Here is a 24,953-nt window from a genome sequence, read left to right on the forward strand (position 1 = left end):
GAACCTCAATTTAGGTCCCCACGGTGGCACGAGTCCCCATGAGTCAGTGTGCATTGGTTTAAGTCCCCACTGGGATATTGCTGTGATGTACAAATATAATGAATTGGAATTCATAGCAACAGAATATGGTTTACTTTAGTTATCCAGCTGTCATTTTTAAGTAGAATGCACAGTCAGGGAAATCAGGGAAATGTCTGAACATGCCTTTGTTGTCAGACACCTCAACTGATTGTGGCATGATAACCATAATGCCTTGTGTGTTAATTAAATATAATTAATCTGAGAATAATTCAAAAGGTAATTCAACTATGATTTTTTTTCCCCCTAAGATAATTTTTATGAACTTTCAGGGCATGCAACTACTGTTTGGGGTCGCCAATGTTTTTGAAATGTTTTGCATTTATTTTATAAAGTAAAAACAGTAATATTGTGAAATAGTATTACAATTTAAAATTACTGTTTTTTATTTGAATATATATTAAAATATAATTAATTAATGTGACAGCAAAGCTGAATTTTTAGCAGTCACTGCTCTAGTCTCCAGTGTCACGCGATCCTTCAGAAACACTTCTAATATGCTGATTTGCTGTTCAAGAAACATTTTTCGTTATTATCCTTTTTTCAGTATTCTTTGATGAATATTAAGTTCAAAAGAACAGTCTTTATTTGAAATAATGATTACTTTTGATCAACTGAATGCATCCATAATGAGTAAAAATATTAATTTCTGAACAAAAAATCTTACTGACCCCAAAACTTTGAATGGAAGTGCATGTTCAGTGCAGGTAATGATATTAGACATTAGACAATATGCGTTTTGCATATTAATGTGCATCATATATTCAAAAGGAGGCACTTATTCTCCTTGAGATATTGATTTTTAGACCTGAATAGGCTATATTTCATGTTGTCAACATTTATTTTGAGGGGAAAGTAAGCATTCATGTTACAGCCATTGAGAATAATAAAAGCAGTTTGTTACATAGAAATGGTCCAATTAAGCACTTAAGATTTAACCTTTACTCATGTTTTTGCCTCAAATTAATTATGTAAAATATGGCAATAACATAAAACTGACAGGCAGTGATCAGGTATAAGGCTATAATTACGTTAAAACATGCCAGGTGATTCTGACTGAGCTAGTAGCCTTTGTGTAACCTTGTCCTGTTATTAGTAGTAGTTCTCTCAGACCATTTACATGACTAATGTAGGCAAACTTCTGTTTCTGGATCCTAGAGATGGATGCTGTAGCCTACTTTGAAATCTACAAGGTCAATCACAGTGGGTCTGACCAGCCCCCTTTCTTTTCTTCCAGCAGGTTGTAAAGCCATTAATGCATCAAGGCTTTCGTTCACCGTTAGACCTCAAAGTGCAAGCCCCTCTCTCTCTTTAGTCTTTGGTTAAGATCAGGGGGGCGAGGTCTCCTTGTTCTCAAATGAACCATGTACTGTCTCTGGACTGCAAGATTCGGACATATTCTACTACACTACTTTGTCTTACACTTATGGATTATTAATACATCAGCAGGTGCAAATGTTAAGGTAAATCGTGTTTATTTTTGCATACATCGCTGCGAAACACTCTTGGGCTTATGTTTGATCTACTAACGCTGGTTTGAATAAGCGCTCAGTTACAAATGCCGGTTACAATGCGGGAAGCGAGAAGAGCCTCTGGCGGGCGTAACGTCAAACTTTCACACCAAAACACGGTTTTGACCACGTCCACGAGCACGGCATTGCTCTTTTATGCCGCGTTTTGTGCTAATTCGGGTTCTTACATCAAAGCACAGGTAGAGTTTTTATGCCTGGAATTTCCTAAATTAAAACTGCATATTAATATAACTTTTTTTATCGTGACTTATTAAACCGCAACTTATTGAACATGTTCATTCGCGAGCATAACAAACCGTGTTTTTATTAGCCTATTGGAAAAGTCATTTTCACTTGCCTTCAGGACTCCGTGCCGGTGACAACTTTTCTTTCTGTTGCATGTTTGATTCAAGATTGAGTTGATTCGAGGTGAATAGTGATGGACAGTCCGACTCATTTCTGTGAATCGGTTCTTTCGAACAATTATTTTCAAAGAACCTTAATTATTAAAATGATTCGGTCACCGCGCGGTCTATTTTCCCGTTATATTAGTTTCCAACCCATGCTCCAACCATGCTCTTCAAGGTTTACGTGAAGTATATTGCTGTTTATTATGGATTTTTGTGGTTTTTCTTTTCTTTTCTTTGGTTCATTTTGTTTCAGGCATTGATCAGCACATCGCGACAAAAGTCGTTTTGATTAATTTGTAGCCTATTGTACTAAACTATTTAATTAACCTACTTATCACTCAGCTGAAACGTGTTTGGAAGTTATTTCTTAACCAACATTCACTAATAAATTTGTCATTCATACTATTTTTCTTTTTCGCCCCATTTATTTCGAAAGAGCGGTTCAATGTTGACACAAGAACCGATGACGCTGATTCAGTCCGATTTCAAAACAGGTTTTTCTACCGATTCACTAAAAAGATCCGAATCAAAAGAACGACTCTTTCACAAATCATTGTCACTGGCTCTATTGTTTGGGCTTGCATTTATGGCCGTTATAGCCATAGCCTATATGCGGTTTGAAAGCAAAACAGTTGCTATAAAAGTTTTTTTTTTTGATGCTCAGTTCATGTTAATAACCAGTTCGACCTGCCCGGCGCCGTGTTATAGCATCAGCAGACTAAACTCAACTGAAGTGACATTTCGAAACTCATTGGGCCCATGTGGTCTCCCTAGGGGGTCTTCATTTTAGGACTGCATTAGAAAGTGGAGAAAAGTGTCTATTTAGAATCTAAACATCTTGAGGGCATTCAGATAAAAAACATATGGGCATGCAGACTCTTGTTTGGACAAGATCCCCTTAAGATCCCCAGCGTTTGAGGCGGGGGACGCTGAACTCTAGCAAAGCAGTTTGGGTTTGTAGAGGGTGGCTGCCAAACCCCCTTACTACAAAACATCCCATGATTATGCATTCTACAAGCTTGCAGTAAAAGTGTGTGCTTTAAGGCTCATATTCTACTAAATCCATATTTTAATGTAATCAGTCTCAGTCGTGAAAAAAGACTGTAAGTAGCCTACACATCTATGTCAAAATGTCACTTTCAGACAAGTGGATTTCATGCTTAAACATACACCATAACTTTCCAAATGTCAGTTGTGGACTAAACAGCACACTATTCAGGATGGGTCAACGGGTGCATAGAGCTCTAGGAAGAAAATGGTCTTTGTGTAAATCCTCCTCCTTATACCAAAAATCCAAACGTTGACCATTAAAGCTGGTTTGAGATCAACCATGCTGGGCAGCTCTTCTCTTTGAGAGCTTCACAAGACTGCCTGTGCTGTGTTAAAGTTCACTGATGCACGGCTTGAAGAGGAGTGATTAACCTGCTGTCTAGACAACCGGAGTCTGCTTAATTTGCCTACAGTCGCTTGGCCTTTCATCTGGGCCGTTAGGGGGGCTCGATCCACCTTCGTCTCCATCTTTTCCCTAAAACTGCCCTCCACCCCCCCCCCCTCTCTCTCTCTCTCTCGCTCTCTCTAATAGTAATTGTAATAAAGTCTATCTCATCTTTAATGGCTAGTTTCTGAATTCATAGACAGCCTTTCTTTTTTCTTTTTCAAAATGTTTTCCTTACTGTCTTTTTTTTTTTTTTTGTCTGCTGTCTATTTTTTTTTTTTAATGCGTTGTCTTGAGTTGCTTGTACTTCACTGTAAAGGCTTGAGTCCAACATTTGAAACAAGATCTGTACTACACCAACATTTGACTAATAGTGCCTTGAGAGTAATGACAGCTTTTACCCACAAGTTACACAGAGAAGTGGCTGTGTCTGACAATAATTGCCATTGTTTACAGATTTTCCATGTTATCATGCAAGCGTGCAGCAGTGAAGCACTGTGTCTCTGTATTTGCCAGGACAGCAGTGAGGGGAGGGAGGATTTCCAGAGGCAGCCAGACGAGGTAGCTCAGTGGTGGGGTGAATGGAGCAGCTGGTCCACCTGTTCCCGTACCTGCGGAGGAGGAGTGCGCTCTCAAGAGCGTCACTGTCTGCAACAGAGGTATACCACTCTTAACTAGTACACACATGCTCATTTAGATCCAGCTCACCCGAGGAAAAAAGACCCTCTCAATGTGTACTAATCAGATGTGACAAGTCTGACGCTTTGTGCAAAGTTCTCCACTATGGGTTGAGAGCTGTCAATTTGACCCTCGTCTGAACCCACATTTCACCCCGGGTAATGTCACTCATGATCAACTTGTAGGTAACAAAATTCAGGATTATTTGGCCCTGATTACTCAGTCTCTCATTAACTTTTTTACTTAGATTTCATGACAAATTTTTATCTGTAACTGGTTTACATTTAAAGTAAGCATGAAACAGAAGCGATAGTCTTTTCTTCCCTATCGTGGTGAATATCTGAGTGAAACAGCTTCTCAAACAAGAACAAATGTAGGACATGGGACTTTATTGATTGGATCATTGGATGGTTGGTGTCAAGCTCTTGTGCATTATTCTGATTAAATGTTATGAGGGCAAATGAAGAAAAAAATGCTATAATTAAATTGTGTGTGTATATATATATATATATATATATATATATATATATATATATATATATATATATATATATATATATATATATATATATATATATATACACACACACACACATACATTTCATACATTTAAATACATTTATATACATATATTATTATTATCTTTAGTTTATTATTTTCTCCAGAGAAAGAGAAAAAATAATGAACTATTGTCCCATCCATTGAATATAAACCGTGGATAAATCAGCGTTTCCCTTCCTCAGCCTATACCAGAACACAGACTAACCCAAGTGAACCCTCACATGAGAAAGGGGGGAAGTGGAGAGAATTCCCCTTTGACTAATATCCTCCAGAGCACCCAGAGGAATGTCATGTGGAATTAAAATCAATCCACTGGCCCATATGACACAGGGAATTCTGCTCAGAATGACAAACATATTTATAAAATGGCTTTTAGAGCAAATGGTCAAACAATTGGGGGAGATTCCACTGGAGATAAGGGCCCTGGCTGAGCTAGTCCAGCTGGCTCCCATTAGCACTTCCCAGTATGGTGGAGGCAGCGAAAGGTGTGTGTGTAGGGGGGAGGTGAATGGAGAGAGCTAGAAAGATGAGGAGAATCATATAGGAGACGTTTAGAGAGATCCCAGTCGCATATGTTGTGTTTTGGATTAGGGCTGGGCGTTTGGATGCTGGTTATCAGTATGGGATGCTAGTGTGCTGATGTTCCCCCAGTAGGGTTATTATCGTTACATAAAACTTAAACTATTTTATTTATTTTTGTTTGTTTTAGCTTAATATTAGTTAACAAAAGTTGCCTTGGCATCTAACTGAAATAATTTTGACATGAAGCACTAAAATTCCTAACTGGAAATAAACAAATGCTAAAACTGAACTGAAACTAAAACCGAAATAAAAAGTAACCCAAATAATATATATATATATATATTTTTTAATGACAAAAGCTAATTAGTAAAATTAAACTAAAATTAAAATGAAATAAATAAATAAAAGCTCACATTTATAAAAACTGTAATATTTATACAAATAATACTAAAATAATACTGGTTCCAAAGCAGTGCTAAGCATAAACCAGCCTTGAACGGTTTGGTCCATAATGTTGTTGGCAGTTTTTTTTCCAATAGAAATGATAGCAAAAAATAGAAAGAAAAATAAAATCCACATACACCTGAAAAGACAGGGCAATTTTCTAGGGAAATTGGTACCATAAAGGTTATTGGTTCTTATTCAAGATTTATTTTTACTTAAATCTGCACTATGTAACTTTCTAGAGGTTCGCTAGAGGTTGCCTATTAAAAAAAGGCGTAGTTTGATGATGCCAAGTTTGAGTTCAGAATCTTGGGACATGTGCTTTCATGTGCTTGGGACATGTAGCCAGTGGAAAAGAATCAGGCTAGGACTCAGCCGAACCAAGTGTTGAGGGAGCTGACCAAGGCCGCTGGAGCGATTGTTAATGAGCTTTTATTATTTATTTATTATTACACAGTCACTGGCGCCATTTCCGCTTTTCCGGTCATGAGTATGAGGTATTGCAGCTCTGTTTATCATATTAGATACATTTAAGTGTGTTTTAAAATTATGTTACAATGTTACTCTGTGCATTCGCTTAGCGGCTGCTGTGACACTTGCACTGTAGTGAGAGTAAAGTAGAGACCTGTGCGGGACGGATTTTTCAGTTCCGCTCCCCGCCGCCCGCAAAATCCCGCGGGTAAATGTATAAGTATTTTTCTTTTTAAATACATTGCATATTCTGTAATTTAATAATGCTTTAGAATATAGAGTTTGAGTTTGGTCTTGATTTAAAGCTGACACTCTGTAGATTATTGCTGAAGTGAAATCATTTTACAATATGAAAGAATGAAAAAGTTATGGAATTTACGGAAAATGAAAAATACAGTACTTAATATTTTTTTATAAATATAAAATATATATTTTACAAAAATTGTTTTACTCTAAAATTACTATAAAACCAAAGCCATATGTCAAACCAAGTTGTGTTCCAAATTTGAAGTTGATATCACAAAAATTGAAGTAATTCCATGGTAACGCAACGTCTGATTTCAAAACAGTTTTCACAGGATGAAATTTGAGTTTGTAAGCTTTCGAATGATACCTAATTTATGATAATTACTAAAAAATATTATATGAAAAAATGCAATCAAAAAAAGAGTGCCAGGTGTCCCGCCAGCGAGACAGTAACATTTAAGTGGTTAAAAAAAAAAGAGGAAAATTAACAAATGTACATAAATATGAATTCACTTGCAGCATTTCAAATGACAGATTTTAAAGTGTTTTATTTTATTAAACATTTTTATACTATTTTTTAAAAAGGGAATAGTATAGAATTTGAATAACGGCCATTTATCGGCTGTCTTGGATAACACAGTATCTGCAGATCCTTTCATAAATGAGTAAAAATGTTATGTCTGATCAAGATGGATTTGTATACTGTTTTCAGACTGACGTCGACCCACAACATCAACAGTTCCTTCTGCACTGGACCCTCTAAACAGTATCAGCTGTGTACAAACCAGGTATGGCCTAAAGCTTATGAGATCTTCATAAAGATGCTTGTGTGTAATGTAAGGATAACCCATAATAATGTGACTGTTACTGGGTGGAATACTCCATCCAAGCCAACTGGCATAACTGTGCATTTTTATACATGTTGGCTTGAAGCTCTAATATCTGCAGGCTGTTTGACCTGCTGCCTGGCTCACGAGCTGTGTCTTTATTGTTGTCTGGATGTTTGCCTAGCCGTGCCCAAACAGCAGAATCAGCTTCAAACAGCACCAGTGCTCTCAATTCAATGCCAAAGCCTTCGGCAGGAAGCACTATGAGTGGGTTCCACTTTATCCGGGTAAAAAAACGTCCCTCCGTGTTTTCTTTTTCCACTCCTCTCTTTCTCTCTCTCTGTTTTTCTCAATCTCTTTAGTGTTCATTTGCTCTCCTTCTCCCTCTTTTAGCCTTTCAGTGTTCTAGACTCTTCTGAATTTCTTGTCTTGGCCCCTGGCCAGCTCTATTATAGCTCACAGATGCCCCTTTAGGATTATTTCCTCAGCCCATAGTCCCCTATGTACAAAAGAGGCCTCTCTCAATGCCATAAAGACCTATTATCTCTAGAGGAATTCTCTAAAGCCTAGATCGTAATGATGTTTTTTTGCTGATGTCACCTCCTGTTCAGATGATTACATCAACATCTCCAATAAGCCATGCGACCTCCAGTGCACCACAACCACAGGAGAAAGGCAGTTGTTGGTGCCTGCCCATGACGGGACATTCTGCAGGGATGGCATCTACCAGGGTGTTTGCATCGAGGGCCAGTGTCAGGTGTGTCTGAATAATATTTGGTGCAAAGATTATCCCAAGCTTCAAAGTCCTGAAAGGTGAAAAGACTACATTAATGCTGTATTTAGGATGTATGACATTCTAGCAAAAGCATTTTTTCAATCGAATTTTTTTTGGTTGATAGCATTGTGTCGCTGCTAGTTCACATTTTAATTTATTCTAATTTTATAATAAAACCAGACATGGAAACATGGAATTTGTTGAGCCTAAATTAATATTTAGATATTTTATAATTAGTCATTGATTATGCACTAATATTTACAATTCTGACCGATAATTATTTGCATGTTAAGACTGGCAAAATTAAAATAACAGTACAGTCTACCTCAAAAAAACTGAAATAAATAAAAACACAGAAAAGTCAAATAAATCGTTCACCACGCATGCACTCTAAAAATGCTGGGTTAAAAACAACCCAAGTTGGGTTGAAAATGGACAAACCCAGAAATTGGGTTGTTTGAACCTAGTGAATGGACCCATTCAAACAACCCAATTTCTGGGTTTGTCCATTTTCAACCCAACTTGGGTTGTTTTTAACCCAGCATTTTTTAGAGTGTGCGTTTAGGCATCACAACATTATAATATAAAGAATAAAAATTGGAAATCAATTTGAGTATATCTAGAGTTTACATTTACTTTAAAGGGTTAGCACACTTAAAAATGAAAATTCTGTCATTAATTACTAATTTCGTTTGACAGCCGTTAGACCTCCGTTCATCTTCGGAACACAAATGAAGATATTTTTGTTGAAATCCGATGACTCAGACAGGCTTTCATTGACACCAATGTCATTTCCTCTCTCAAGACCCATAAAAGGAACTAAAGTCCTTACAAAGCCCATCTCACTACAGTCGTTCTACAATAATTTTATGAAGCGACAAGAATATTTTTTGTGAGCAAAAAACAAAACAAAATAACAACTTATTTAGTGATGGGTGGATTTCAAAACAAAGATTTGAATGGTTATGAATCAGTGTATCGATTCATGATTCGGATCGCCAATGTCACATGATTTCAGCAGTTTGGCAGTTTGACACGTGATCCAAATCATGAATCGATACACTGATTCATAACTGTTCAAAACTTTGTTTTGAAATCGGCCTATCACTATATAAGTCATTATTTCATTTTTTTTTTTTTTTTTTTTTGTGAGAGATAATGTTCAGTGCTAATTTTACTTAATTTTTTTGTCTTGATTGCAGGTGGTAGGGTGTGATGGGAAATTGTATTCCAGTAAAACAATAGACAAATGTGGAGTCTGTGGTGGAAACGGAGGTTCTTGTTATCGTGTCTCAGGATCTTATCGGAAAGGGATCACACAGTTAGGTATACCTTATGTTAGCATTAAAGGTTGATTAGACCATCTCCAGTCAATTCTATTACCTTTTTATGATTGCATTTAATCAATTAAAGGGATAGTTCACCAAAAAAGGTAAATTCTGTCATCATTTACTCACCTTCATGTTCTTCCAAACTTATATGAATTTCTTTCTTCTGCAGAGCATATATATATAACCAAATTGGTATAACGAAAATTGGTAACCAAATTTTGGTTCCCATTGACATCCATTGTTTTCTTTGTCCACTTATTAGAAGTCAGAGTTAACCAAAACTGTTTGGTTACTAACATTCTTTAACATTTTATGTTCTACAGAACAAAGAAAGTCATATAGGTTTGGAATGATATCAGTGATATGAGTGATATGAGTGTGTCAATAATGACAGAATTATTATTTTTGGATGGACTATCCCTTATTGAAGATTTGACACAGTCATTAAACTTATGTATTATTTTAACAAATAATTGAAAATGTATTAATTTATCTTTGTGTCTTTAGGTTATGTGTTCATAACCAATATACCAGTCGGTGCCACTGATATCCAAATCATAGAGCGGCGGAAAACTGAAAATATTTTGGGTTAGAGATTCATTGGTGGATCAGTCAAAATTCTTGTGGACAAAGAGAACAATAAAGAGTGATTAAATGTATCTTTCATCATCTTCCAGCTCTGTCTGATGAAGCTGGTCACTTCTTCTTCAATGGGAACAGTGTGATTGACAATCCACAAAACTTCCATGTTGCTGGGACAGTCTTTAAGTATAGGAGGCCGGCTAACCTCTTCTCTGATGGCTTTGAGTACATCATGGCTCAGGGTCCCACCCATCAGGCCCTGAATGTCATGGTAGGTATATAGGTATGTAAAATCACAACCATGTTTTTATTTTATCTCATATGTGATCGTCTGATAATCTCAGACAGCATGTATAGTAATATTTAACTGTGCTGACATCGGATGAGAACACAATTTGAACAGAATTGATCAGAACAATGACTGTAAGTTTGCAATGTTATTGAACAGATTTAAATCAACCCTGAACTAAACTGAGCCAAATAATGACAGCATTATCTTCTGTAGAGATGTTTTACAGATGAAAAGTAATTTATTTCAAAACGAATTAATGTTACAAACATTTTCCTGTTTAATAACCTGAAGCTGCTTTGAAACAATCTACAAAGCAATAAATGACTTTTTTTCAGGTATTTTTTTTTTTCATTGTCTGTTTTCTGTTTTTGTGCAGTATTACAACCTCAATGGAAAGATGCCTCACATCACATACGATTACACAGTTCCTCGAGCTCCAGAGCTGAGGGCGGCACCGCCCATGGCCTCCACCCCTGAGCAACCTCAAATAAGCAGTCTGATGTCAAGGACATCCAAAGACCCTTCATCGGCAGAGCAGAAGGTTAACACATCCTCCACAGAGCTCTCCTCCACTCACAATGAAATCGAGGCTCGTAAGGAATATGGAAAGAAAGACAATCAGAGCATTTCTTTGGTAGCCCAAGATAATGTAGAAGTGGACCACGAGGAGCTGTTGTGGGGACTTCAAGCCTCTGTAAACTTCAGTGAGCTCCCTGGGCTGGTGTTGTTTAGACCCGCCAGTGAGGTCCTCCAGAACGAGCTTGATGATGAAATGCACCATCTCGAGGCACAAGGCAGTTTTGGTAAGTCATTTTTAGGGGGAAACATTTTGGGTTCGTTCATTGGCATTTCATTGGTGTTGGTGCAGACAATGGTAAAGTTTAGTTTTATTTGTGTAAAAGCTGTTTTTCCTATGGGTCTGTTTGGAAAAGGGAGTTATGTTCATGTACGGTTCATGACGGATGTAAATGCGGGAATATTTTGCCAATATGAGACACAAAAACAACAAAAACAAACATTGTTCATTATACAACTATATATATGCTACCTTTCAAAACATTAGGGGTCAGTAATATTTGTTTAATGTTTTTGCAAGAAGTCTCCTATGCTCACCAAGTATACACAATCATTTTGTGCAATATTATTACAATTTAGTGTTTTAATATAGTAAAAAAAAAAGAGTCAGGACTACAGTCTTCAGTGTCACATGATCCTTCAGAAATCATAATTTGTTATCATTGTAAAAATTTGACAATAGTTTATGTGGAAACCATTTTTTTTTCTCCAGGATTGTTTGAATAATAGACAGGTCAAAAGAACAGAAATCGAAACAAGCAATCGAAATTGCTTGCTGAATAAAAATATCTGTTTTAAAAAATGACCCCAGACTTTTCAATGGTAGTGTATATTTTATTGTTAAATATAGTACATTTATCTAAATTGTTGCCAAATTGTTAAGTGCACATACCATAAATATTGTACAGAACCTTTATAACATAAAGGCTAATCTAATCTTGGCTAAAATGTCATGGATTAATTTATTGATTTCATATTCAATGCTTTGCTGTTGTCCAGGCCCTGATTCCAACTTGATCGATGGCGATTCGTCTAGTTCCAGTGACTCCAATCACACCTCTATGCCAGTTCTGAAGAGTCTCTTCTATGATGGGGCATCCTGGCCCTCAGGCTCCGGGCAGCCCTGTAAAGACGGTTCTCCACTCTCAGGTTGTGCCATCATCAAGCTCAACTCCAGCTCTTCACTGGACAACAGCCTGACACTGGAGATTTACCCGGGCAGCCTGGACATGCACGGTTCAGATGGAGAGCCTCGGTCTGAGCCCAGGACTAATGACTCCACAAAGCCCCAGTACAACCTTCTCCAGCTCCACCAGGTGGAGCCAGTGCAGACCCCCCACAGTGAGAGGTCAGACAGAGGGCATACGAGCGGATCGAGCCTTTAAATGAATACTCCGACATATTTATTGCCGTGGTCTGGCTTGAGTTGTTATGAATGGAAATGTGCACCAATCTTTTAAAACGTCTCTGCATCCTTTCCACAGATGTGCTTGATAGGCTAGAAAAAAGGTAGAAAGCTTTTTCCTTTCCCAGCCGTCAACGTTCTGTTCTCAGAGGGCAAGTTAACATGAAATTATGAAAAATAAATTAGCCTTTTCTTAAATTATGGATATGCAGGAACTCAGGGGAGTTCCATGTTCTGCTGTGGTGACTGTATTGATGGTAATGTAGTTCAATGAATCACATTCTGGTTCAGACTTAAGCAAACATACAAAGTGTGAAAGCGACAGGCTGGGTGAATTCAAGGTCTGATGAGTTATGTGCACTCATTTTAGCCTATGTACTGTAAAACAATAGGCTTTAGTGTTTTTTAAGTTATATTTTGGCCTTTTTGGCTTTATTTGATAGGACAGTTTGAATTGAGACAGGAATTACAGGAACAGAATTGGGAAAGGACCAAGAACTGTAACTGAAACTCACTTGGCCAGTGCCACTCTTACCATATTCTGTTTATTGCCATATAAACATATAAATATAAGAGATTGTGGAAATATCTTATATTTTGTCTTGTCATAATTAAATTACTAAATCAACTAATTTCTAAGTCATTTTCCAAACTACACCAGGAATTTTAAAGGTTTTTTTTTTACCTGCCAATATTTTCACTGTCCCGACCACAAAAGAATGAACATTTTCTTTTTAGCAATAGGTTTTTAGATATAATATATGTAATATATTTTAAAAATAATAATGTTAAGTTTTCTTAAAAATTTTCCCTTTAACTGTATACTTCACACTTCCTTTTTAAAAAAAAAAAAAAAATATTTACAGAGTTTTCTTTACAAAACAAATTAGTTACTTTACAAAAAGAAAATCTCAAACAATGTGCACAAGTATACAGCTATAATATAACTGTAATGGTTAAGTGAAAAATAAATCTATAAGCTTATTTTGTTAAGGCTGTATGATAGCATATAAAGGTGTATTTCCATGTAAATAAATATGTTGACTTATGAAAAACATTGTTTTAACACTATATAAGCCTAACACAGTATCAAAAGTCAAAAGTTAAAAATACTTTGAACCAGTACTGCTCACTTTTTTCTGCTTTTTCTCTCTCTTTTCTCCTACTCCGTCAGTAATGAGTTTGAGGTGGAATCTCTGGATCATGACGTCAGCATGTCCGACATGTACAGATGGAAGGTATCTGCGTATGCACCCTGTAGCTCAACATGTACCACAGGTGCAATTACAATCACACACAGAGCAAATACACATACACTGATACACATTTACAAACGCACAAGGGACCTGACCTTATGCTTTGCGTCTGTAGGTATAAGCACTTCTTATGCCTTATGTGTGAAGTATGATGGGTCAGAGGTGGATGAGAACTACTGTGACGCTTTGACCAGGCCGGAGCCCACACATGAGTTCTGCACAGGGAAAGAATGCTTGCCCAGGTTTGATACTGACACTGAATTGTGTTTTAAAGGTGCCCTAGAATGAGCTGAAACAATATGTTTAATTGTTCTCTGATATCTACATAGAGGGTATGTGGCTTATTTAAGGGTAAAAATTGTCCAGATACAGTTTTACAGGTCCATTTACAACCCTAGAAATTGTTCCTCAGATGTCATGCTCTGTTTTTACCTTATTTGAAAGGGTCCTGACAGAACACAGACCGACTGAATGACACTTTAAGCAGAACATCTCAAATGGAGATTGCTAAAATGCAGCTTACTTGCATTGGTGTTTTCAGATCATCTGCACGCGCGCGAGGAGAGAGCTCGTGTACATATGGTTGCCAGACTGTACCTATTTAGGTAAAACACCGGATAGTATACAAGTTATTTTTCACAGAAAAGCTTTGATCTAACATTTTAGAATCGTCTTTTTTCGTCTACGATATATGCATGTTTATATAACGTCACAATGTAGGCTACGCAGTGACTGTGATGTAATCAGAAATACAAGCATGCAAAAACATCATACTTCAGTTCTCAAAAATATAAAAATATATGTTTTACAAAATTAATAGAAGCCTTGTCAAATGACTATCGTTTTTAACTTATATGGTGGAGAAGGGGACGTTAGCTAGAAGGATCGAGTGAGCGATCTGTAAGCAACTAACATAGTATGAAATGCGGTTGTATTTTGTAATACAAAATAATATTATCTTTGTCATTAGACACACTATTTAGTTTTGTATGATACTTGAGTTTCCTATTGGTACTGTACTAGCATCTTGCGTTATCTAGACAATGCTGTCTCTGTAAGAAACTTTTAATTTAATCAGAAATTGTTTAAACAGTTAATAAGTGGATAAATCACTACTTACTGCTTGCAGGAATATAGTTGGAATTGCCCCTTTCTTCAGTTTAAGACGCTGAGCGAAGCCTGCTTGATATTTTCCCAGGTTAGAAAAACTGTCCGCGGTGAAATGGGCCGAGCAAACGAGCGATTTTGAATTAAATTGTTGCGGTATCCGATTAGAATTACGATCAACCATGACTGTTGACATTTTTTATCTGTGGGAAGGGTATAAAAATACCCGTCCCCTGCACAGCCTGGTATATGACATTTGTGTCCATGATCTGCCATTTTCGCTATTCTTGTGTGACGCTTGTTTACCTGTAGATCCTGATGATTCGGCTGCGCATTTCTGCCTGACATTGAACATGTGCTGGCATATGCAAATGTTGGGGGTGTACATATTAATGATCCCAGCGATTGCATCACAGTTGGTGTTGTGTTGAAATTTGCCTATTTTTCCGTGGTGTTTTTTATGCACGAGATTTACATATGAACGAGGAGGCAATGGTGTTTGAGAATCACAGTATGTGATGTCCGTGTACTCTTATTAAACTCTTATTATTTCACTATGGCAAGGTTAATTCAATTTTTCATTTTAGGGCACCTTTAATATAGTTTGCTTTATTATACAGTAGGTAAATTCATAAGCATAGATGTTTGGAAGCCTCAGATGCTGTTGATGATAGATCTTAAGTTGGGGTATTCTGTATTCTGAGGCAGGTGGGAAACTAGTCGTTGGAGCGAGTGTTCCCGGACATGTGGTGAAGGGTTTCAGTTCCGCACGGTGCGCTGCTGGAAGATGATGGCGCCGGGATTTGACAGTTCTGTGTATGATGAGCTGTGTCAGGCTGAGGAGCTGCAGAAGCCCATGACACGGAAAGCCTGCAAGAGCAAAAGCTGCGGCCCGCAGTGGGAGATCTCAGACTGGTCTGAGGTCAGTGTGTAAAGCCTTTAGTCTCAAAACTAAATTTAAAATGTGCTTGTGAATTGTGTATTAGCTGCCAAAATGTATGTATTCCTGCACAGTTATTTGCATTGATCTCAATTAAGTTTATTCATATAATCCTTTTCACACTATATATTTTTAAAGCAGCTTTACAGAAAAGCTTGCCAAATGAGTACTTATTACAGAAATAATATACTTTAAAAAGAATATAGAATAAGAATGTTTTCAGACACTTTTTTGCATGATAATTGAAATGTATTAGAGTTAAAATGTATATTAAATGCAATTAGTCGAACTTTAGAGAGCTTTTTTAACCCACTTAAGTACATATTTTTTATGTAACCAAGTTACGTACATATTTTCTATTTAAGTCATTTCAGTTATTTCTATTGTCTTTGAAATATGGTTAAGGTGTACTTGCGAATGTTATTTAGTTGACTTTTATGGTAAACTGAATATCTATGAAACCTGTATGTTATGCATTTAAACATATTTGGAACTACACATTTGTAATGATCAAGTTGCAATTTAGCACATTTAAAATATATTTACTTTGAATGTAATATCAAATACAGTTAAAATAGTAAAAAAAAAAAAGTGTTTTACATGTATGTTAGTCAATATCAAAGTAAGTGTAGTTCTTTAAAGCATGTGTTACACCCTGGTTACACCCGGCTCAACGGTGCAACATTAAGGGAGCCGACACAGCAGAATAAATCCAGACATAATATTTATTATACAAAATTACATAATCAAAAAGTTAATATCAGTAGAGTCAATCAGTATGATTTGTGCATGAGTGGATGCAACAAATGAAGTATTAACAGTGCCAATGAACGGATTCAAATCAAATCAAAACACAACATTACATAAGATAAGATAAGAGTGCGGCAGTGGCAAACAGCTCCCAAACAAGGCCTGAGCACCTGCCCCGACAAACTCTTCTTCCGTGTTTAAATCAGATCCGTGACAAGCGACAGGTGCACTCAACTCCCACACAAATCACTAAAATACCCAAACCAACACAACTTAACCCTAACACATGACAAAAGTTTATTAAAGCGTAATGATTTAAAATTTATTTAAAAGGTTAAACTTAAAGGTGCATGGTGTAATATTTAGGATGATCTATTTACAGAGATGCAATGTAATATACATTACTATGTTTTTAGTGGTGTATAAAGACCTTACATAATGAACGGTTATGTATTTATTACCTTAGAATGAGCCTTTTCTATCTACATACACCGCGGGTCACCTTACGTTGAAGTCGCCATTTGACGAAAGTCATAATAGTTTGGTAAACTTATTTAGCGGTAAATAGGAGAAGACTCTGAATGTAATTTTTGTATTTGCATTTGCTGTAATAGCAAAAGAAAAATCCATGTTTTCATGCCTTTCCAAAAGAGGGAAAAATATAGATTTGAATACACCAGTCAGAAGAGTGAAATATGTCAAATGTGACGTTATGACACCCTTGCAGCAGTGGTAATTCGTTTTTTGTCCTTTACTGACAAGGTTATATAACAAAGTATAGCGTTATAAATGTGTAATAAAATAAAATAAATATAAAAAACTAGATTTGCAATGTTGATAACTGTGGAAAGGCGTCATCACAGGGTGTGAACAGCATCCATAGTGATCCACATGGGGCAGTAATCGTGGTGTTTTTCATTCTGACAGTGTTCAGCGCGGTGCGGTGGTCGTGGGGTGAGGAGCCGTGAGGTGCGCTGCTCCATGGAGGCCCGACTCTGTAACGAGTCCACCAGACCGGTCAGCCAGAGAGAGTGTGATGGGCCGCCTTGTGACCGCAGGTGGACCGTCTCTGACTGGGGGCCGGTGAGTTTCAGAAAACATCCTGTAAAATATCACATAGGAAATTAAAATAGATTGTCTATTAAACATGACATTATGTGTCTTTGTTTCTCCCTCTCTAAGTGCTCAGGGCCGTGTGGGGAGGGCAGGATGAGACGCTATGTGATGTGTAAGAACAGCAATGGGAAGGTGATTTCTGATGGGCAGTGTGATCCAGAGCTCAAGCCGCTGGCGGTGCATCCGTGCGGAGACAAAAACTGCCACGCCCACTGGGTGGAGCAAGAGTGGGAACAGGTGAGCAGAACTGCTGTTTATGAACACTAACTCTTCCCCACCAATTTCTATTTTAGCATTATTTATATACTATAATGACATTTTTTGAATATGTTTGATTTTAGTTTTAGTGAACATTAACTACACGGTTCCTATGTTTACTGAGTTTTTTACTGTAGTATTTTGTCTTGAACATTCCCAGTGTAATGCCACTTGTGGCCGTGGGGTGAAGACGCGTCAGGTAGTGTGTGCCGGCCTGGAGGGCGGTGTGTTTAAGGAGTTCCCCGAACGGATGTGTGACAGATCCCTCAGACCAGCAGACAGTGTGGCCTGTTTCGAGAGACCCTGCTCCAAGTGGTTCACCACTTCCTGGTCCCAGGTTAGGAGTGGTTATTATAGTTTAACTGGTTTGAAAACAGAATTGTTCTTCAGAATTCAAGGGTTTTATGCGTGTAGCATGTTTATTACACTGTAGTGTAGTTCAAAATTATATGTATTACACAAAATGTCGTGTGCCATTTTAAACTGTACAAATATTGTGTTCTTCAAATCAGTTTTAAAATCTTTAAAATTATTTTGTTTTCCAGACTTATAGTCACATTGTGAGAAATGAAGTCACAATGATGAGAAAAAAAGTTGCCAAATATAAAGTCAATTACAAGAAATTGTGGGATTTAATGTGGATATTATGCTAAATGAAGTGTGTGAGATGATAAAAGTCAAACATTTTAAATGAAGCCACAATTAGGAGATCGTATGAGATTTAATTGCAATTAAAAGAAATTAAAGGTTTCATAAACTGGCTTATTTTGTGTGAGGTCAACTAATGACGTTTATGTGGTTTTAACATTCAAAAACATCATAACCAATAAGTAATAGGTTATTTTCTACACTGGTTTTGAGGCTGTTTTCTGAACGCTGGGTTTTGAGGGGCGTGACGCACTGGAGCCTTGAAAGTAAACGCCCACGGCTAGGATTGGATAAGATTTGCATATTTAATGAGCTTCAGCTCCTGTCATATCTATGCCCTTGTCGATTCAGTTCACATGAGGGAGGGTTTTTTTGAAAGCGCCAACCGGAATGATTACGTCTTTATCAAACAAACACAATGATTTATTTCTCATCCACCCGCGATTGATTGGACTATTTTTTTTGTGTTACATAGCCAGCACAATCGTTTGATATAAGCACGAACCGCGCGCACACACATACACACACACACACGTGCCCTTCAAATGTCAAGTCAAGAGAGAGAGAACAAGAAAGGAAATTACGAGATTCATCAGCCTGCCGACGGGCTTACGTTTTGGTAGCCCGTCTGGAAAACACAGCCCAGGATGTTGGGCTTTGCGAGCCCTGGCCCATACGTGTCTGAGTCCAGCGTGCTAAAGGTATGTTTCTGTTAGACATGTACACATAAGCAAAACGCTCTATAACAATGCAATACTATCACAAATAAAAACACGTTTTACTCACATAAGTGTGTTGCACCATTCCTCCTGTCGGATCCAATATAGAAGAAACAGCATTGTGTTTTAATCTCAATATGTCTACAAATCCAGCGCCACCTGAGATTTGTTTACACACGATTTCACAGTGAAATTAAGTGAACACGACTGTCTTTCCCACGTCAGCTTAGAACTTCATTAAAAATAAAGTTCAACCCCATATTCCTAATATTAGGATCCGAAGGAAGCTTATGCTGCACTTCTTCCACAACCAGAAATAGCGCAATATCTTGCTATATTTTTCGGCATGTTTATTGCTGCTGGCTAGCGTGATCCGATGAGTCGGTGGGTAGGGCTACTGTGTGTTTCATCAGTCGATAATGTCAAGATGCGAACAGGATCGTTTGCTGTGCCTGATGTCTATAAAAGCTTTTCTTTGTCTAACAAGGACGTTTTTAGCTCTGAAACATACAGGATATTCTCATATTACCTTTACCTTTTATATATCAAAAGCTCAAGGGAAAGTTGGTTTCTCAATTCATCACCCCTTTAAGTTGTGAGAGTCAAACTTGTGCATGTGATATAGTGGGATTTAATTAAAGTGATAGTTTACGCAAAAAATTAAATTTGATGTTTATTTGCTTACCCCCGGGGAATCCAAGATGTAGGTGTGTTTGTTTCTTTAGTAGAACAGAGATGAAGATTTTTAACTCAAACCGTTGCACTGTGCCTGTCATATAATGCATGTCAATGGGGTGTAATTCTATGAGAGTAAAAAAAAACATGCACAAACATCTTCAAATTAAACCCTGTGGCTTGTGATGACACTGATGTCTTAAAGGTCCCGTTCTTTGTGTGTTTTCGAAGCTTTGATTATGTTTACAGTGTGCAATATAACATGAGTTCATGTTTCGCGTGTAAAAAAACACAGTATTTTTCACACAATTGACTTATCTGTAAAGCGCTGTTTCCTCTGTCTTAAAAACAGCCTGAGGATTTCCTTGTTCTATGAAGTCCCTCCTTTAGAAATACGCAATGAGTTCTGATTGGAGCGCTTCCCGTGTTGTGATTGGACAGCAGCTTAGCGCACTTTGCCCGGAAAGGTCCCGCCTCTTACCATAACGGGGACATAGGCGCCGATTTATGTTTTCCTCCGTGGGTGCTCATTGGCGCACACGGCCTTTAAAGAAAGACCTAAAAAAAATTGGTCAAACATTTTTTGCATTTCAGAACCTTAGGAAATGGACAGCGGCCGACACGAACACACACACCTATTTAATTGATAATAAAGCCGTAAAGTAGCATCTCTTTCAAATCAGGACAGCGCCAATTCTCACAAATACAGACAAATATATCATGTAATCATGCACAAAACTTGACCATCTCTGAGGAAAGCTAGGTGAGATTTTGATACAGCTAGAGAGAAGACATTGATGACATGCCTTTATTTGTCAAAAAAAGAGAATATGTATCTCTACAGGAACTTATTGCCCTTTTAGCACACAAACATTGAACTGAAGAATTAACTTGCATTTATCAAACTGCCAACATCAGTGTAGGTTTGCCTTGTTATACTCGCGTCCTGTTATACGCGTCCGCACGAGCGCGAGGGTGCGCGCTGCAAAAACCTGGAGTGCGCGAGACCCCGTTTCGCTTGGCAGTGTGCCCGTCAAATCTTTTAACTTTGCCTGCGGCTCCGCAACCGAAGAAGCACGAGATCCAGACGAATCTGGCCGAGCCTGACGTCTCATCACGGCGCGTCGAGTTTAAACATCTCCCCAAACGGACGAGGCGCGCGCTCCGTCAGCGAGAGAAACATCGAAAACAAACAAGCATGCAAATGGAAATTATCGCGGCCGGAAAAATGATCGAGCTCATTATTTTATTATCATTGAGTATCGCGACAGTTATTATACTTTTTGGGGTTTTTTGGCCGATGGCCCTCGGTTGGACGGCCGTTCTGGACTTTTCCAGAACGCACAGATTGCCAATCCGTCCCTGACTGGCAGTCTGGCACACGTGGGTGCTCGATATTTTCCGTGGGTGCTCGAGCCCCGGAGCACCCACAGTATCGGCGCCTATGAACGGGGAGATGCAAGCTCGGAATGCGCGCTCTTCTCCACGTGGGAGAGCAACAAGACCACGCCCCCTATTTTGCGTGTTCTTGTGGGCGGAGGGTTAGTCGACAAATGGTTCTAGTGACGTCATTTATGAAGGAAGTGCAGAGGTGTAGTCCAAACCGGCCGTTCGCTGTAAGCTTTGAAAGGGAACTTCTGTTAAATAAAATATCTCGCTTGGCATTGAACTTTGAGCTTTATAATTTTACAGGTATTATTTATGCTCTAACAGCAACATTACACACTAACTAAAGTTTGAAAGATGGAGTCGCGAGGAACGGGACCTTTAAGACACGAAACAAACGGTTTGTGTCAGAAACCGAACAGTAATTATATAATCTTTTATTTCAAATACAACACTATGTACAACAGCCACGAGTGTGCCATCACTTCCACTGAGTGAGGTATATACACAATATAAAAATTCGCACTTGTGAGCTCAAGAACATGTCCTATGTGAACGTCTATTAAAGGTGCAGTCATATTTACCAAAAATTCACCACATTGACTAACAGGCAGCTACTTGTTTTAAAAGTCACTTCCCTGTGAGGAGTGCTACATGCAAGGACAACAGACCTTTTCTTTTTTTGCCTGTGAAAAATGAACTGCCGCTAAAAATGCATCTATAATGTATCTGATTCATATGACTGTAACCTAATCCTAATTATGCAGGGCTTCTGTAACATCACATTGAAAGTCATCGGTGCACACTCTTTTCTGGATAATGGTTAATTAAAATTACAGCTCACACTAAAATTGCCGCTCACACATGTGTATGTGTGTGTATGTGCCCTTCAGTGCAGTAAGACATGTGGGATTGGAGTGCGTGTCCGAGAGGTCAAGTGTTATCAAGGAGAAGAACTGGGCCATAGCTGTGATTCAACGCTGAGACCAGAGGCCAGACAGAGCTGTGAGGTGCAGCCCTGCACCACTGAGCCACCAGGTACTGTTATAGCAAACCACAGCACTACAAATACAAACAGACCGCCTTGAGACGGTCTAAGCTTGGCTACGCATGGCAGATTTTCAACAAGACATGCCCTGAGAGAATTGAAAAGAAATCCAATCTATCTTTATTTGGAAAGATGCTATAAGGACGCACCCTGGCAAGGCTGTTATTTGATCGTGCCAGTTGTAAGTAGTTTACGCTGTACCTTTTAATGAAACACAGCAACGAGTGCGTGTTAAACTGCTTGGCTCAATTAAAAGCACATGTGGCTCTATCTTGGCAAAACCCAAGCTAATTCCTGTAAAATTTATACCAGATTAATGCTTTGTTGTTTTTAAGCTTTGCAGGGCAAGTGCATCATGCATGTTGTCAATTTGGCAGCCAATTTTGTGCTTTTGGACAGCAGTGACATTCCTTGTTCTCAGTCAGAGATTTAGTAAGGAGAACATGTTACAGACCTGCATTTGCTGATGTTCATCGAGACCTACTTAAAGCACTTTTCTTGACATCCCTGCAAAGACTTGCCTTATAAAGGTGAAGAGTGTTATGCCCGTGCCACAAGTGGTACTGCAAAAATCATGATTGTTTCCATACAGGTTTCCCAGACAATTCGACCATATGTTACATTTTATAGTCAAACAGAGTTCAAATCTCAGTTTGACGTCCTGTGCTTGTCCTGGTCCCCTTTCTCCTTCTCATTGTTTCATGTCTCATCTACACTGTCCTATCTAGACTTAAAAATGGCAAAAAAATTAAAACTCACAATGTAGGTTGAATTTTTCTCTCTCTAAATTATAGGAAATATAATCATGTGAGAGTGAAGCAATATAAATTCAAAATGCTGTGATAAAGCCAGAATTATGAATGTAATAACTAATTAATGAATGTATTTATGGTCCCACTTTGTATTAGGTGGCCTGAACTGTTATTTATCAAATTATTAATTAAAATGTTAGTAAACAGAAGTTAAGGCCACCTAATATCAAGTGGGTCCTGTATTTATTATATAGCTTTTTCTACCATTAAACTGTGATACTTATATGGGAAAAATAAAAGTACATATTTAAATGCATAAATGGTATGTATTTATTACAGTCCCTGACAAAAGTCTTGTCGCTTATCTATTTTCTAGAAATACCTGATATTAACCTGATTTTTAATTAATTCATTGGTGTTAGAAATAGCTCATATGAAAAGCTAAAACCCTCCCAAATGATGTTTAATGCACAGAAGAAAAAAAAAAAATCATAGAAAAAATATTTATCATTTAATCAAGACAGAAAGGTCAAATCTTGGCAAGACAAAAGTTTTGTCGCCTATACAGAAATTGTTTTTTTTTTTACTGCAAATACAAAAATATGTCAGTAAATTAAGTTGTGGTTCTGTGAGATCCAAATTTAATATCTTGTATGACTTCCATGAGCTTGAAGGACTGCATCCATGCGGTTTGGCAAGGATTAATACAATTTATTGATGAAGTCATCAGGAATAGCTAAGAACAAACTGTTCTGGTTGACACAGGGACTTCAGGTGACCAGGTCTCGTGGAGCTCTGCTGCAGTGGAAAATGGGCTGGCCTTGGATTTTCGAGCCAACAAACGGTCCTCTCGAGCAGTTGTCTTGCGGGGTCTGCCTGACCTGGGCTTGTCAAAAACGTCTCCAGTCTCTTCAAATCTTTGTTTTTATCCTCCGTACTTGACGCTGAGACACATTGAAGGTGTCTGCCACATCAGCAGTGGATCTGGTCTTCAGCCTCTTGATAATCAAAACTTTAGTCTCAGGGTGAATCTTAGGCATGTTTGCAGAGGTCTAGTTGCAGTTGATGTGAAGGTCTAGTGTACTGGGGTTCTTTTTATACACACTTGAGACCTAATTGATCCATTATTAGTCACAGGTGAAGCTCATATGACAAGGTGACAACACTTATGTCTTTGCAAAAATTGACTCAATGGGCTTTACCAAGCTGTGAATATTAGAATACTTTTTGAAAGTTTAGTTTTTCACTGAAACATTATCACAAAAGCTGGTGGGATTAAAATGAGGCATTTCTTGTAAAAAAATCTTGATTAGAAATATATTTCAGCGGCACTTTAGGTAAATTTGTATACAAGCGACAAGACTTTTGTCAGGGACTGTATATAACTTTCTCTGATATTAAACTAGGAAACCATTTTTCTATTTATTTAATCTTTTTTTGCTATTGGGATTTTAATGTACAAAATTAATTGAAATAAATAACACAATAAAATAAATATGTATTTATTTAATATAAATTAGTGATGTGAGAATCAAGTTTCACATCTTTTATGGCTTTTAAAATTGTCTATTTCCTATTTCTCCCCCAGCTGAAGATGCTTGTCAGGATAAAGCGACAGCTAACTGTGCCCTCGTCCTGAAAGTGAAGTTGTGCACTCACTGGTACTACAGGAAGGCCTGCTGTCTGTCCTGCAGAAACAAGAGCCAGTAAAGGCTGTCTGGCTCCTCACTGTGGCCTTGCAGTTAATGTGAAGACCCTCCTCCACATACTGGACGCACTGATCCCAGAACTGTACCCCTGCCTGACCATAGTCAAGCCCTCATTGCTCCATAAAGAAAGGTGCTATATCAAAAGGGCACTGTCCCTTAAGTGGTCCTTCAGGGACCCAGTAAAGGCAGCTCCTGTAACTGGACTGTAGAGGAGCTGTGGGTCTACTGATGATAGAGACACACTGTCCTCTGATCAAACAACTGTACAGGCTCCATCGGTGTACTGTAGAACCCTTGATTCTGCTCTTACACATTTCTAAACACATCGTATGATAAATGTAAAAAGTTTTTTTGTTTCGTTTTTCTTTGTATTTTGTGTCCACTTTTGGTCTAGAAGAAAAAAATTAAAGTAAAGTGGTTTTAAGATCTGGTCTGTCTTTTGTTC

The 24,953-nt window shown here is 37.9% G+C and overlaps 1 protein-coding gene across 2 annotated transcripts; it reads left to right on the top strand.

Annotated features, from left to right (window-relative positions):
- Positions 1–1,424: 1,424 nt before the first annotated feature.
- On the top strand, positions 1,425–24,805 carry si:ch211-267e7.3 (ADAMTS-like protein 2). Of its 2 annotated transcripts, none has more exons than XM_067453103.1 (18): positions 1,425–1,541; positions 3,951–4,093; positions 7,069–7,144; positions 7,368–7,470; positions 7,795–7,940; positions 9,161–9,284; positions 9,797–9,877; positions 9,967–10,142; positions 10,540–10,966; positions 11,739–12,087; positions 13,319–13,422; positions 13,516–13,642; positions 15,216–15,429; positions 17,125–17,280; positions 17,380–17,550; positions 17,732–17,908; positions 21,893–22,037; positions 24,388–24,805. In XM_067453103.1, exons 1-18 carry the CDS (start codon positions 1,443–1,445, stop codon positions 24,507–24,509), a joined length of 2,940 nt encoding a protein of 979 aa, XP_067309204.1. In that variant the 5' UTR covers positions 1,425–1,442; the 3' UTR covers positions 24,510–24,805. The 2 variants fall into 2 exon arrangements, with proteins under 2 accessions (XP_067309204.1, XP_067309205.1); XM_067453104.1 differs by having other exon boundaries at positions 1,475–1,541; positions 3,956–4,093.
- Positions 24,806–24,953: the final 148 nt, after the last annotated feature.

The sequence above is a fragment of the Pseudorasbora parva genome, chromosome 9 (genome assembly GCF_024679245.1).
Source record: "Pseudorasbora parva isolate DD20220531a chromosome 9, ASM2467924v1, whole genome shotgun sequence".
Taxonomy (NCBI): Eukaryota; Metazoa; Chordata; class Actinopteri; order Cypriniformes; family Gobionidae; genus Pseudorasbora; species Pseudorasbora parva.

Bases quoted from the DNA above. Each gene is read 5' to 3' on its own strand.
- si:ch211-267e7.3 (XM_067453103.1), top strand. From the start codon at position 1,443: ATGTACTGTCTCTGGACTGCAAGATTCGGACATATTCTACTACACTAC. The intron at 7,145-7,367 runs GTATGGCCTAAA...ATGTTTGCCTAG, and splicing joins ATCAGCTGTGTACAAACCAG to CCGTGCCCAAACAGCAGAAT. The intron at 22,038-24,387 runs GTACTGTTATAG...TTTCTCCCCCAG, and splicing joins CTGCACCACTGAGCCACCAG to CTGAAGATGCTTGTCAGGAT.